The following is a 13,689-nucleotide window of genomic DNA, read 5'->3' as shown; positions in this document are numbered from 1 at the left end:
CCATATATAATTCCTAAGAGGCTGGCCAAAAAAAGCATGTGTGTGCACTCTATCAATTATAGAACAACATTTCATCAGGGTACAGAACAAAAAAAAATAAGTATAATTATAATGCAAAAATGCAAATCAACACCACAGTGAGATATCATTTTATATTCCACAGATTGGCAAACATTAAGTCTTATAATACAATGTATAGAGCAATGGAATGTAAATCAATGGAAACTTGAAAAGAAAATATGGAAATTATCTTGTGAGGTCAAACATGCATATATTCAATGTCTAAGCAATTCCACTCCAAAAGAAAACTCTTGCATAAGTGCCTCAAAAGGTATGTATATGAATGTTCATAGGTATAGTCTTTGTAATAACAAACAGAAACACCTAAATTTATGAACAATGGAATGTGTCTACAAATTATAATATGTCTATGCAATGGATTATTAAATAACAGTGATAATGAATAAAATACAACCACATACACAACTTCAATAAAATTTGGAAACACAATATTTAATTTAAAGCAACACACCAAAGACTGTACATGTTTTTTTTATAAAACTCAAAAATGAACAGAGTAAACCAAACAACGAATGGTTAAGGATGGTTACACATGTTGTAACCCAATTAGAAAAAGTAAAGGGATAATAACCACAAAATTAAGGGAAGGAATTATCTCTTAAAAGGAGCAGGATCATGATGAAACCTACACATGATTTAATGGTACTGGTAGTGCTCTGATACTTAAGTTTGGTGTTGAATTCTTACACCGTTATTTACTATGCTACTTCATTACTTATTTACATATATTAATTTGTGTCAAATTAATACATAATAACATTTTAAAACATAAATGAACTAACTAGGGATATAGAGCAAATAAAAATCACCAAATTAATAAACCGGATACACACTTACTGGTTTGATTTCAATAGAAGCAACTTCAGCAGTTCCACCAATCCTAAGTTCTATGTCAGTTGCATGGCGTATAGCAACCTAATATTTAGAAAAAAATATAAAACTTTGTAGAAACCACATTAAAATATACTCATATACTGCTGAAGTGTTACCTGGCATTTATGTAACATTTTATAATTTAAATCATCATAACATTTTGTAAATGTCACAAGATTTCTTCTGGCAGTTGTCATCACATTTCTTATTATGCAGAATTTATATTCCTAAGAGAAGTGAGTATTCAACTCTTAAAACCTCCACCACAAATGGAATCAGCTGACAGGTTGTGAACCTGACTGCAGAATTCTACCCATTTGAATTTATATTATTGCCTCAAACTCTCTGCAATCCTTTTGTATTTACCTAATTTCAATGGATTATTAAAAATAAAACAAACAGGAAACTGACTGCAAACATACTTATTTCCATAGGAAGATACTAATATCCACAACAACTGTAATGAGAGCAGCTAAAAATTAATGAGTATATGGGCCGAGTATGGAGCTAAACACATTACCTTCTTTTTAATCCTCAGTATTCTGTCAGGTTACTTCTATTAATAACCTAATTTCCAAGTGAGGAAAGCTAAGGCTTAGAAAGGTCAAATATTTTGTTGGTTTTATTTTTTTGGTTGTTTTTTGTTTTGTTTTGTTTTGTTTTGTTTTGTTTTAGGTCACAAAACTTGAAAGCAACATCAGCGAAACTTGAACCAAGGACTATCTGAACACTCAACTGTTTCCAGGAAAATTAAAATAGTGAAATAAGAATTTAGTTGTGTAATTCCTTGTTTGATTTTGCATCCCTAGTATCTACAACAGAGACTGTGTTGAATAAATGAACAAATTTCATTGTATTGCACTTTTAAAAAGGTAAGCTTTTCTAAATAAGCCAGTTAGAGAAAGAAAAATATCATGATCTCACTTATATGTGGAATCTAATGAACAAAATAAACTGATGAACAAAATAGGACCAGAGGCATGGATGCATGGAATAGAATAACAGATCTCAGTAGGGAGGAAGACAGAGAGGACAGATGCAAAGTGTCCCCTCGGGAGTTCGACCAGGAGACTGGGAGTTCGATCGCTTGCTATGACCACCAGGGGGTGGCACAGAACAAAGAAAGGCCCCGGCTGGCAGCTAGAAGGCCTCCATCAGCCCTGATCGCTGGCCAGGACTAGGGACCCTACCCATGAATGAATTTTGTGCACCGGGTGTCCAGTATATGTATAACCCATGGACATAGACATAGTGTCGGGAAGGCCTGGGGGTTTGGTGAGGGGACAAAAAGGGGGGAAATGGGAGACATCTGTAAAACTGTCAACAATTTAAAAAGGTAGGCTTTGCAAAAACAGTATACTCTTCTAAGACACAGTAGAAATTAATCTTTTAGTAAAATTTATACTTTAGTGGCCATATTATTCTATATTTTTCAGAATACTATGTAAAAATTCTGCCTAAATCTCAGACCATATACCACAATAACTAATTTAAAAACATCTTTCACTTGGCTTGTGTGGCTCAGTGGTTGAGCATTGACCTATGAACCAGGAGGTCACAGTTCAATTCTCAGTCAAAGCACATGCCTGGGTTGTAGGCACAATCCCAAATGCGGAGCGTGCATGAGGCAGCCGATCAATGATTCTATCTCATCATTGATGTTTCTATCTCTCCCTTTCCCTTCCTCTAATAAATGAACAAAAATCTATTTTAAAAAAAAATCTTTCAATACAAGTTTCTCTATAGAAGATACAATTCTTAGGCTATTTATTTTGGGGTGAGGCAAATCAGTGTTTATTACATTAAGCTACATATTATTTTTAAATTGTTATAGGGAACTGAAGGATAAAATGGTGGATACTAGTACATCTAAAGATATTCATTTTCATCTAATGATAGTGTACATATTATTTTTCAATGTGAATAAATGCACACAGTTGATCATCAAATTGAAGATCAAGAGCATTTTATTATATGAGTTTATAATATGTAAAATTTATTACAGACTGGTCTTATTTTATTTACTTTGTTTAATGAACACAGAAAAATCCCTAAAATTAAGGTAATATCTTTTCATTTACATAATTCTTAGAACATAAAATAGTAAAACATTTAATGTATGCTATAAAATATAGATGTTAACATCATATAGAATTTGCAGGTAATTAATTTAGTCATTAAAGCTATTTTTAATTAGCATTCCAAAATTTATTATTTTTTCTATGATATATAATTAATGTCATGAAAAAAATATTTTGCTCTATGACTAGTGAGGGCTTGTCACAAGTTAAAGATGCCAGATATAATTCCAATTTCATGTGAAAATGCCTCATATTAATGAAAGGTGTTCATTTCAATTTAGTACAAGTTTCTATTACCAACTTTTATCAGAAATATTTTCTACAAATCCTCTTGCCAGATTCTGTTAACCATTTTTATAATAGATGATATAGGCAAGGTAGCTTTTCTTTCAGATTGCTAAAATCTGCACTTCATTAGAGTTAACTCATTGCTAGAATATAACAGAAATTTTAAAACTCTTTAATAGCGCCCTGACCAGTTTGGCTCAGTGGACAGAGCGTCGGCCTACGGACGGAAAGGTCCCGGGTTCAATTCCGGTCAAGGGCGTGTGCCTTGGTTGCGGGCACATCCCTGGTGGGGTGTGTGCAGACGGCAGCTGATTGGTGTTTCTCTCTCATCGATGTTTCTAGCTCTCTGTCCCTCTCCCTTCCTCTCTGTAAAAAGTCAATAAAATATTTAAAATAAAATCTCTTTAATAGCTTAAAATTAAACCCATTTTTCATTTGAAAAAATCATTAAAACAAAACAAGCTTTCTAAAAATAAATATGTTTGTAACATTTTATAGCATTATACTTACCACTACAAATATCTTATAAACAACCAAACAAATCCACATAGACATATATACGGTGCAGGAACTCGTGTACAAACATACCTTTGCTATTGTATCAAATTTTTCTGCCATGGTAGGTGTACAGGTGATAGTGACAACAGTTAGCCCCCCAAATGGAATTATTCCTTCTGATGGAACAATATTAATGATAGACATAAGACTCTTACTGCAAACCTGTAAATGAAAATTTGCAGAAATGCTAATTATCCTATCTTTTTAATTTTTTAAGTATAGTTGGCATATGATCTTGTATTTGTTATATTGGTTTCACCTGTACAATACAGTGATTCAGCATTTTTAGACCTTACAATGTTATCATCCTATTAATTCTAGTAATGATTTGTCATGTGCAAACTTATTACAAAATTATTGACTACATTCCCCTTCCCGTTTTCAACTACCCTCACCCTTCTGGTAACCATCATTTTGGTCTCTGTTTCTATGAGACTGTTTTTGTTCTGTTTTGTTTTCATTATCCTTTCAAGCTACTGTTCCAAAGCTCTCATAGGAAAGCTTCCAAACTAATATCTAGAGAGAGGTCCTCCAGGCACAGGGCATGAGATGATTGTGTAACTGATTTTCATATATCAGATGTACATATAGTTTGAACTTCAGCAAGGATTTGCAAATAGACCATTCAGTAGTGGCACCTTCCAATTCAAATAGGAAGCTGTCGTTTATTGTCTGAAGTGTTTTTAAGACTCTGCAAAACTTAAATGAACTATATCTCTTAGGGAAGATGCTAAAGTTCTAGATACATCAATAATTTTGCCTTTTTCCTGATCATAAAAACTGAAAGCAAAGGTAGTTGGGAAGCAAGATGATAAAGTAACTTCTTCTTCTTTGTCATTTCCTTGATATCCTAATGTCTAAGGTATCATGCTGACATTCAAAAAAAGGAACTTATGATGTGGTTTGTCAGAGATGAATTTAGCCCTATCTACCATCCTTTAAACCAAAATAATAAAGGGAAATTAGATATTTAAAAGGAGATGGGGGTATGAGGGAACAAAGAGCCTTCAAATCTAATAAGCAACAGAGAAAACGGTATCCTCATTTGGATATTGGGGCAAAAGACATCCTATATAATAAAAGCCTAATATGCAAATCGACCCAACAGAAGAACCAGTGGAATGACCAGTCGCAATGACGCACACTGACTACCTGGGGGCAGACACTCAACGCAGGAGCTGCCCCAGCCTGCAGGTCCCAGGCCAGCCAAGGTGCCCTCCCCATTGCCCCGCCGGTTGCCCCACAGAGGGAGGCAACCAGCGGCAGCGGTGGGGGGGGGCAGTGATCGGGCAGTGCCAGGCTGGCCAAAGGCTGGCGCCAGTGGGGACCCCCCTGATCGCCTTGCTGGTCGCCCCACATATTGGCCCTGATCGTCAGCCAAGCCTAGGGACCCTACCAGTGCAAGAATTTCGTGCACCAGGCCTTTAGTGTAAATATAAAGCTTGAATGAAAGATCTCCAATGCTAACTTCTATTAGGAGATCTTAATAGATTTTTCAGTTATAAAAAAAAAACACACACAAAAAAACTATCACCACTTTAAACACACCCCCACTTGGCAATTTAAATCAGAAAAAAAACTATAAATACAGAATATTTAGAATGGTTCAAGTTGCTACCTAGTCCTGATGACAGAGGATAAAAGATAAAAGAAAAAGCATGTAATTAAATATGGAATGTGACATTGACAAAATACATTTTTAAATGGTATTTTCTTCAAATCACTTACCTTTTTTTACTATTACAAAATAACAGATAGAAAAAAAAGAGGGTAAGAGGAAAAGAAAAGGAGAGACTAAGAAAGAAAGGAAGTTAATTTTATGGGAAATTAAAAGGACAAAGTAGATAAAATATACTCAGATAAGTATCATGTGAAATATCTAAATATTAGCATTACCAAATTTATAAAGACTAAAGTATTAATGCCATAGTGTTCATCACAAAATATTCATTCAAATTATAATGTGATCTGATCTAAGTAAGATTCCAAGATTTTACATCACCTTGAAATAGGCATGGTTTTGTCCCACATTGTGAAGAATGACTTTCTTCCAAGTTGTTAAACCTTGAGGGCTATTATTGAAGAGTATCCTTGGCTCCAAAAACAAGACCTTGGTGTTACCACGCTAATAATGAAAGGAGGAAAGGGAAAATGCAGATGAATAATAGTAAACACCTTTTTTTAATGGCCACCAAATAATTTAGAATTTTTTCAGCTTCATGGAAATTTCTAAAATATGAGGAGTTATCAGATTATATGGTATCACATGATCTCACTCTTATGTGGAATCTAATGAAAAAAATAAACTGTTGAACAAAATAGATCCAGAGACATAGAAGCATGAAACAGACTGTGGAATCTCTGAGGGATGGTGGGGGGAGGGGGGCGGGGGGTAGAAGAGATCAGCCATAGAACTTGTATGCATATATACATAACCCATGGACACAGACAATAGGGTGGTGAAGGCCTGGGGCGTAGGCGGGGTATAAGGGATCAATGGGAGAAAAAAGGGGACATATGTAATGTTTTAAACAATAAAGATTTTTTAAATAGAGAAAGGAAAACAGACAAATATTTAAATTGTACTCCTAAAATGAAAAAGGGGGGGGGGGAGTAAGATAACTCTGTGGAAGAAGTAAATCCAAAACTGAGAATCATGTGAATTAATCACTGAAGGAGATGTAAGAGATCATCTACCCAACTATGTACAGTGCTACCATGTGCTATGCAAAAGGAAAGAGTTCAGGGTCACCTAACTATGGGAAATAATGTGCCAAATGAGATTATCCAGGCATGGTTCTACTAGACGCCTTCTCACAGCACTTAATATGCTGATAATGTACACTTTGCTTATCTGATAATGAGAAGGAAATTTACTGTGATTCACAGAATTACTTCGGTGCAGGACTCCCTCACCTTATCCCACACAAATTATTTCACAGAAAACACTTTTTGAAATGTTAATATTACCCACCTCTCCCATTTTACAAGAAAGCAAACCATAGTCAAAGACAACTAGAACCCAAGTTTTCTAATTCCTCATTTAGTTCTCTTTACACCAGACCATTTTATCTTTATACATGATATATTATTTCTTATTATCTTAGGAAGTTTTAGTATATTCTTAAAATTAATTGAAGAACATGTCATGGTAATTGGAATAATAATTTTCAAACAAAGCTAATAGAAGAGGAATTGGTCAAGTCTTTCATAAATTAATGACACACTTGAACATTTTATTTAATCACTTCATGTTGCTCCATCTTTACTTTCTTAAGAGCAACATTTCACAGTCCATTTAACTTTAAGGGCTTTAAAAGTTTACCAAAAAAGAATCTAATTTATTATTCTGATATCTCAACATTTAATTCTTAACCAATCCTAGTGTGGAGAAAGTGGAAAGCAAATTTTATCAGACGGTAATAGCAAAGGCTGTGGAGGCAGATAGATCTGAATATAAATTCCAGCTAGGGCACTTACTGCAAGTGTAAACCTGTATTAGTTCATTAACCAATCAAATCTTCCATTTCCTCACCCATCAATTGAGTTATTAGTCTATAGCAGTGGTCGGCAAACTCATTAGTCAACAGAGCCAAATATCAACAGTACAACGATTGAAATTTATTTTGAGAGCCAAATTTTTTAAATTTAAACTATATTAGTAGATACATTGTTATTAACTTAATTAGGGTACGTGGTATTTTGTGGAAGAGCCACACTCAAGGGGCCAAAGAGCCGCATGTGGCTCACAAGCCACAGTTTGCCGACCACTGGTCTATACCTATAGAGTTGTCATAAAGATTAAATTAAATAATACATGAACAGCACTTAGTATCATGCCTGACACTGTAATTACTCAATAAGTGATAACTATTATTAATGTCAAGTCTTCATTACTAAATAGATGGTCTTTTACCTATCAGAAAAAATACACATGGGATGACTATGTGGGCAAAATTTATATTAGTAAACCTGTCAAGCACAAAATAGTGAGAGCAGTAGGACACAGCTTATTTCAAGCCTGGAGCAATGGAAATACCCTAATATTGTTAGCACAAAAGTCTTAGATTGCTAAATTAATTCTAGATAGCAACACATTTTTTAGCAAAGTCTTAATTTATGCTAGAGAAGTGGCTCCAGAAATATTATAACATAATTTAGTTAACTAAGTATTGCATGCAAAATCAGGTTTTACTAACATAGTATACATATCCAACTACTCTACACACACATATGCCAACCAATTTAGAGCCCTCAAAATAAAACTCATGTTCAAGGGAAATCATTACATGTGCAACACATTTTAGTGTCATCGTGTTTCCTTCATCAACTTGAAGAGTAAATTCTCCCCTGTCTGGAGCAGAGAAACCCGGCAGCCATGTTACTTCACATTCCAATGAGGAGAATGGTTCAACAATGCCTACAGAGAATTTAGAGAGAATAAGACAGTTCCACATTTTAAATATATATATTTCCATATCCAAAATAAGGGCTGGCATACAAATATAACAACATCATATAACAAATTATTTAAATTAAACTCAAAATATACGAAAATACTAAATGAGTGATTATCAAATTTGTATAGACTTATAGTTTGATTAAAATCTAAAATACATCTTATTATTCAATTTTAAAAGGCAGATGAAAATATTTAACAAAAAGCATGCCAATATTTCCAAAAAACAGAAATTTATCCATGAAACAAACACTCTAGGATTAGAGATGGCTTTATTTATTTTGTTTCTGGTTTTGTTTTAATCGTCACCCAAGGATATTTTTCCACTGATTTATAGAGAGTAGAAGAGAGAAGAAAAGAGAGAAACATCAATGTGAGAGATATTCATCGATTGGTTGCCTCTTGCATGAGCCCTGACTAGGGCTCAGTCGGGGGAGGAGCCTGCAACATAGGTAGGTGCCCTTGACTGGAATCGAATCCAGGACCCTTCAGTCCACAGGCTGATGCTCTATCCACTGAGCCAAACCGGCTAGAGCTAGAAATGGCTTTATATATACACAGTCAAAAACCGTTCGTGATCCCTGAACAAGTGTCCCCCCCATGTTTCCCATTAGAGGAAGGAATCACCAGAGGCTTTTTTAAAATGTTCAAATCCCGAGAAATGTAACTTTTGGTATAGCTATGAGTAATCAATACATTTCTGTAACTCCAATGTACTAAGAACCCAGGTGGCATCAGGCACATTTAGAGTGAGCTGCTTTATTTGTTTAAATGCATCATCTCTAAAGTAAGAAAATAATACTTAATGGAAAGAATGACACAGAAGTTCTTAATGAAGAAAGGATCACCTGAGATTCAAAGGCAATGGACAATAAACAGAGAGAGATGAGTAATCGCCACAATCTTTGCTTTGGGTCAGGTTGACTCTCATGTGATGGTAGTTTCCTCAATCTTAAAAAAGATATAGTGCCTACCTCCTATAACTATGAAGGGAGATAACAATACATGTAAAGGAATTAACATAGTGCATGATGCCTAGAGAACACTCAGTGTCAGATATTATTAGTACTCTTGAATGCCAATACAGTAATTTATAAAAAGAATAGAAACTGGACACGGAAGAGCTAACAGTCTAGTGGGAGTCCACTGGGATTGGATTTGTCTATAAGTAACAAAAAAGTCCTGCTACAGTGGGTTAGGAAGATAGGGGTTTGTTTGTCTTATGAAATTAGACATCCGCAAATAGGTATTTCAGGGCTGCCTTAACAGATTGTCAAGGTCTTCAAGGAGCAATGCTCTTTTTAGCTTCCCACACTACCATTCTTTATTGTGTGGCCTTCCTCGATGTAGAAAGATAGCATAGTGATTAAAACAGCACAATTTGTAGGGTCAGACTCCCTGATTCAAGCTTTAACTCTCTGACTTACTAGCTGAGACCTTGGACAATTTTCTTAACCTACGTTAACAGTTTCCTCATACATAAAATGGGGATAACTGTATCTAATGCAGAGAATTTTTGTAGGGGATTAAATAAGCTAAGATATGTAGAAGTACTTCAGTGTATGGCACAAAGAAGGATGGAAATAAAAGAAAATTCTGTCCATATCTCATTGGCAAGAAGCTTGGAAAAAGAGATTTCTAGATAAGAACACTGCTTCGCCAAACAAAATGAGGATCCTGTTAGGAAGGGGAATATATATCAGTATGGGCTTAGCAACATCTACCACAATAGGAAATGTATAGAAACAAATAATTGTAGATAATATTAAAGAAATACACAGTGGGAGCTGAAAAGATGGGGAGGGGAGTCTAAATTGGCCAAGAAAGTAGAGAAAACCTCATTTAAAGAGATGGCATTTGAGTTGTGACTCAAGGATGAACAGGAACTCGAGAGGAGGACAAAGCTGAGGGAAGTGTCAAAGGCAAGTGTCAGTGCTAGAAGAGAGAGGTGTGTGGAAAAGATTGTGATGGGAAGTAATATGGACATAGAAGATTCAATGCTATATATAAAGGCACTTGAACATGGAACAGGGGACATAAATTGGATGGTTAGACTGAGCAAGGGTGGGATTGGAAGGGCAGGTATTACAAATGGCCGAGGGAGATAATTGAGAAAGATAGTGAACTAATTCAAGTCAAGTTTGAAAACTGAGCAGACTCAAGGGTTCAGAAAGGTTAAAGACAACAAAGAAGAAAACAAAATGAGCAGAAACATGAATAATACCTATGGAAACATCATATTAGAAGCCAATTACATCTTTAAAGACATCAATCCACCTTTACACTTTTACCCTAAAATATCCACTAACCAAACAAAATCCAAAATATATCACACCTCAGGAAGAAAGGACAATCACAAAATAACATTTAATTCATAACTATTTTAGTTTACAAAAATATAGTGAGGGATATGAATAAATACATTATCTGAGATGCAAAACCAATATAGCAAAAGGAATATAAGAAAAATAACTTGAAAAATTCATTTTCCATTTACATAAAGAAGCAAAAACAAAATTAAGTAATTATGACATTTATTCTGAGCATCAAAAGAAAAATGACATAAGAAAAAACTATGTATATAAACTATGTATATTTTCTTTAATGTTCTCGGAAATAGATTTGAGTATTGTATCAATTGTGTTCTAAAAAGATCAAAAGTGTCTGGCCAGTGTTGCTCAATGGTGAAGCATTGTCTCATGAGCCAGGTCACAGTTCAAATTCCCAGTCAGGGCACATGCCCGGGTTATGGGCTCGATTCCCCAGTAGGAATCCTACAAGAGACAGCCAATCTCTGATTCATTGTCATCATTAATATATATATATGAAGTATAACTGGTGTTTCAGTTTATAATATTGCAACTCCACCTCTATTTTGACAAATTCAGCATCATCACTGCATTTCCATGGCAGCCACTAGGGTGAAGCCCAGACCATTCAGCCATAGTTAGAATAAAGAAACACAAGGAAAAGTGCCAAACCTATAAGCCAAGATGCAGATTATATAACTAGCACTACTAGATACATGTTTTAAAAAAAATACTGGAGATTTACCTAGAATCTCTGAAATGTGTAGAAATAGTTTCTCTTTCTTCTGATTATTCATTTAGCTTTTCTTTATATTGGAGCAGGATCCAATATTATCAGTATTAATAACCACACACACACAAAAAAGAGCTGGGTCAAGTGAATCTGCTAAATAATAATGGAAATATACCTGGAATGTTTAATAAATAATCTGGATTCTGCTAAATCAATCCAGGTTAGTAAAAAGATTAAATATGGCTATTATATCAATGATCTCCAACCCAAATGAAGGAACAGTCCTACTCTTTGTTAAGTTTGCCAACATCTCTGCCTATACCTGCACTAAAATTGTACACTTAAGTTGTTCATAACACTCCCTGTTACAACACTGGTAGAGTTATATATAAAAGTCATGATTTGGAAATAGAGGAGGAACCAAGATGGCGGCAAAGTTAAACAACTAAACTGCCGCCTCGCACAACAATTTCAAAAATACAACTAAAAGACAAAACGTCTACCACCCAGAACCACGGGAAAGCTGGCTGAGTTGAAGTTCTACAACTAAGAAGAGAAAGGAGCACAAACGCTGAAAAGCTGAGGTACAGAGGCGCGCGAATTGGGCTGGTGGTGGGCGACTGGGCGCGTGGTTTTTCTCCAACCCGAAGGGAGACAAGCTCCCGATCACTCTGAAATCCAGTTTCTGGGGACACGCGGGGGACCCAGACGCCTATGGGGAGAAGCTGGACTCTCGGCCACTGAGTCAGAAAGTGAGAGTGACTATTTTGCAGAGGTGCGCCCAGCAATCAGTGTTTACTGCGCTGGAGCGCGGGACATGGGGACTTGGAAACACAGAAAGGCAGAGACAGCTGACAGCAGCCATCGCCGTTTGCCATGCCCTAGCCTAGTGACGCCCTGAGACCCCGCCCCACCCTGAGACCCCGCTCCACACATTCTACAAATCCACCCAGGCTCCACACAGCGGCTTTTGCATATAAATGACCTGTTCTGTAGCAGCTTAATCAATTTAACTGCAGCTCCAGTCAGACTGTTCCAAAACCACCCAAGCAAAGAGGATAAAACTGTAGTTCTTGCTGTAGCTCCTGCTGAGGGGCCTCAGACAGTAGCTGACCTGCAACCCATCGGAGATTCAGACACTAGTGTATCTAGTGGTCAGTGTGAGACGACACCAGATTTCAACCACTCTCATAAGGGACACATTCAAGAGGCAGACTCAGTGAGCACCAAAGCCCTACTGTGTCTCCAGCACAGCAATTTTTCCGTTATAGACACAGCAGGTCCTCACAGACAAATGGCCTGGAGATCAATTCCTCCCAGTGACACCAACAACAATCAAGACTTAACTACAACAAGGCTGTACACACAGTCCACAAAGGGGTACACCAAGAGTGTCCACCTCAGGTAACTGGGAGGCTGAGCCATTAAACCAATAGGACACCTAGTACACAAAGCTACCCAACCAACTCAGGGAAGCAGGGAAAATGAGAAGGCAAGGAAACAGATCCCAAACGAAAGAAATGGAGGAGAACAAACGAATGGACATAGAGTTCAAAACCACGGTTATAAGGCTTTTCAAGAATTTCATGGAAAAGGCTGATAAATTTAATGAGACCCTCGAGGATATGAAAAAGGACCAACTAAAAATTAAACATACACTGACTGAAATAAAAAATATTATACAGAGACCCAACAGCAGACTAGAGGAACGCAAGAATCAACTCAAAGATTTGGAATACAAAGAGGCAAAGGACACTCCTCCAGAGAAGCAAGAAGAGAAGAGAATTCAGAAAGTTGAAGATAGTTTAAGAAGCCTCTGGGACAACTTCAAGCGTACCAACATTAGAATTATGGGGGTGCCAGAAGAAGAGAGAGACCAAGACGCTGAAAACCTATTTGAAGAAATAATGACCGAAAACGTCCCCCACCTGATGAAAGAAACAGATTTACAAGTCTAGGAAGCACACAGAACCCCAAACAAAAGGAATCCAAAGAGGACCACACCAAGACACATCATAATTAACCTTTTGCACTCGGATGTTGAGTGTCACTCAACACGGTTAGCATCAGTAGCAGCTTTTTTTATACTCTTTGAATGTATCAATAATTTGAAAGATAAAAAAATCCAAATAAATAAGTTTGTATGAAAAGAAACTCCAGTTTTTTATTCTACTGCCACGCTTTTTAAAATCTGGGGTATTTAAAAAATTAAATCCCGAGTAGAATAAAGGAATCGAGAAAAAAGCGAGTGCAAAGGGTTAAAATGCCAAGAGCAAAAGACAAAGAGAGAATCTTACAAGCATCAAG

The 13,689-nt window shown here is 36.2% G+C and overlaps 1 protein-coding gene across 1 annotated transcript in view; it reads right to left on the bottom strand.

Annotated features, from left to right (window-relative positions):
* The window catches only part of CFAP47 (cilia and flagella associated protein 47), a 502,125-nt gene that overhangs the window by 408,776 nt on the left and 79,660 nt on the right, over positions 1 to 13,689 (bottom strand). The window contains exons 17-20 of the mRNA XM_054720946.1: positions 8,171 to 8,301; positions 5,884 to 6,006; positions 3,912 to 4,043; positions 919 to 996 (exon numbers count right to left, since the gene is read on the bottom strand). Of these exons, the coding sequence (XP_054576921.1) occupies positions 919 to 996; positions 3,912 to 4,043; positions 5,884 to 6,006; positions 8,171 to 8,301 (464 nt within the window). The remainder of the gene's footprint in view (positions 1 to 918; positions 997 to 3,911; positions 4,044 to 5,883; positions 6,007 to 8,170; positions 8,302 to 13,689) is intronic.

The sequence above is a fragment of the Eptesicus fuscus genome, chromosome 1 (genome assembly GCF_027574615.1).
Source record: "Eptesicus fuscus isolate TK198812 chromosome 1, DD_ASM_mEF_20220401, whole genome shotgun sequence".
NCBI lineage: Eukaryota > Metazoa > Chordata > Mammalia > Chiroptera > Vespertilionidae > Eptesicus > Eptesicus fuscus.
Note: the sequence above shows the minus strand (reverse complement) of the source record. Positions and strands in the feature narration are given on the sequence as shown.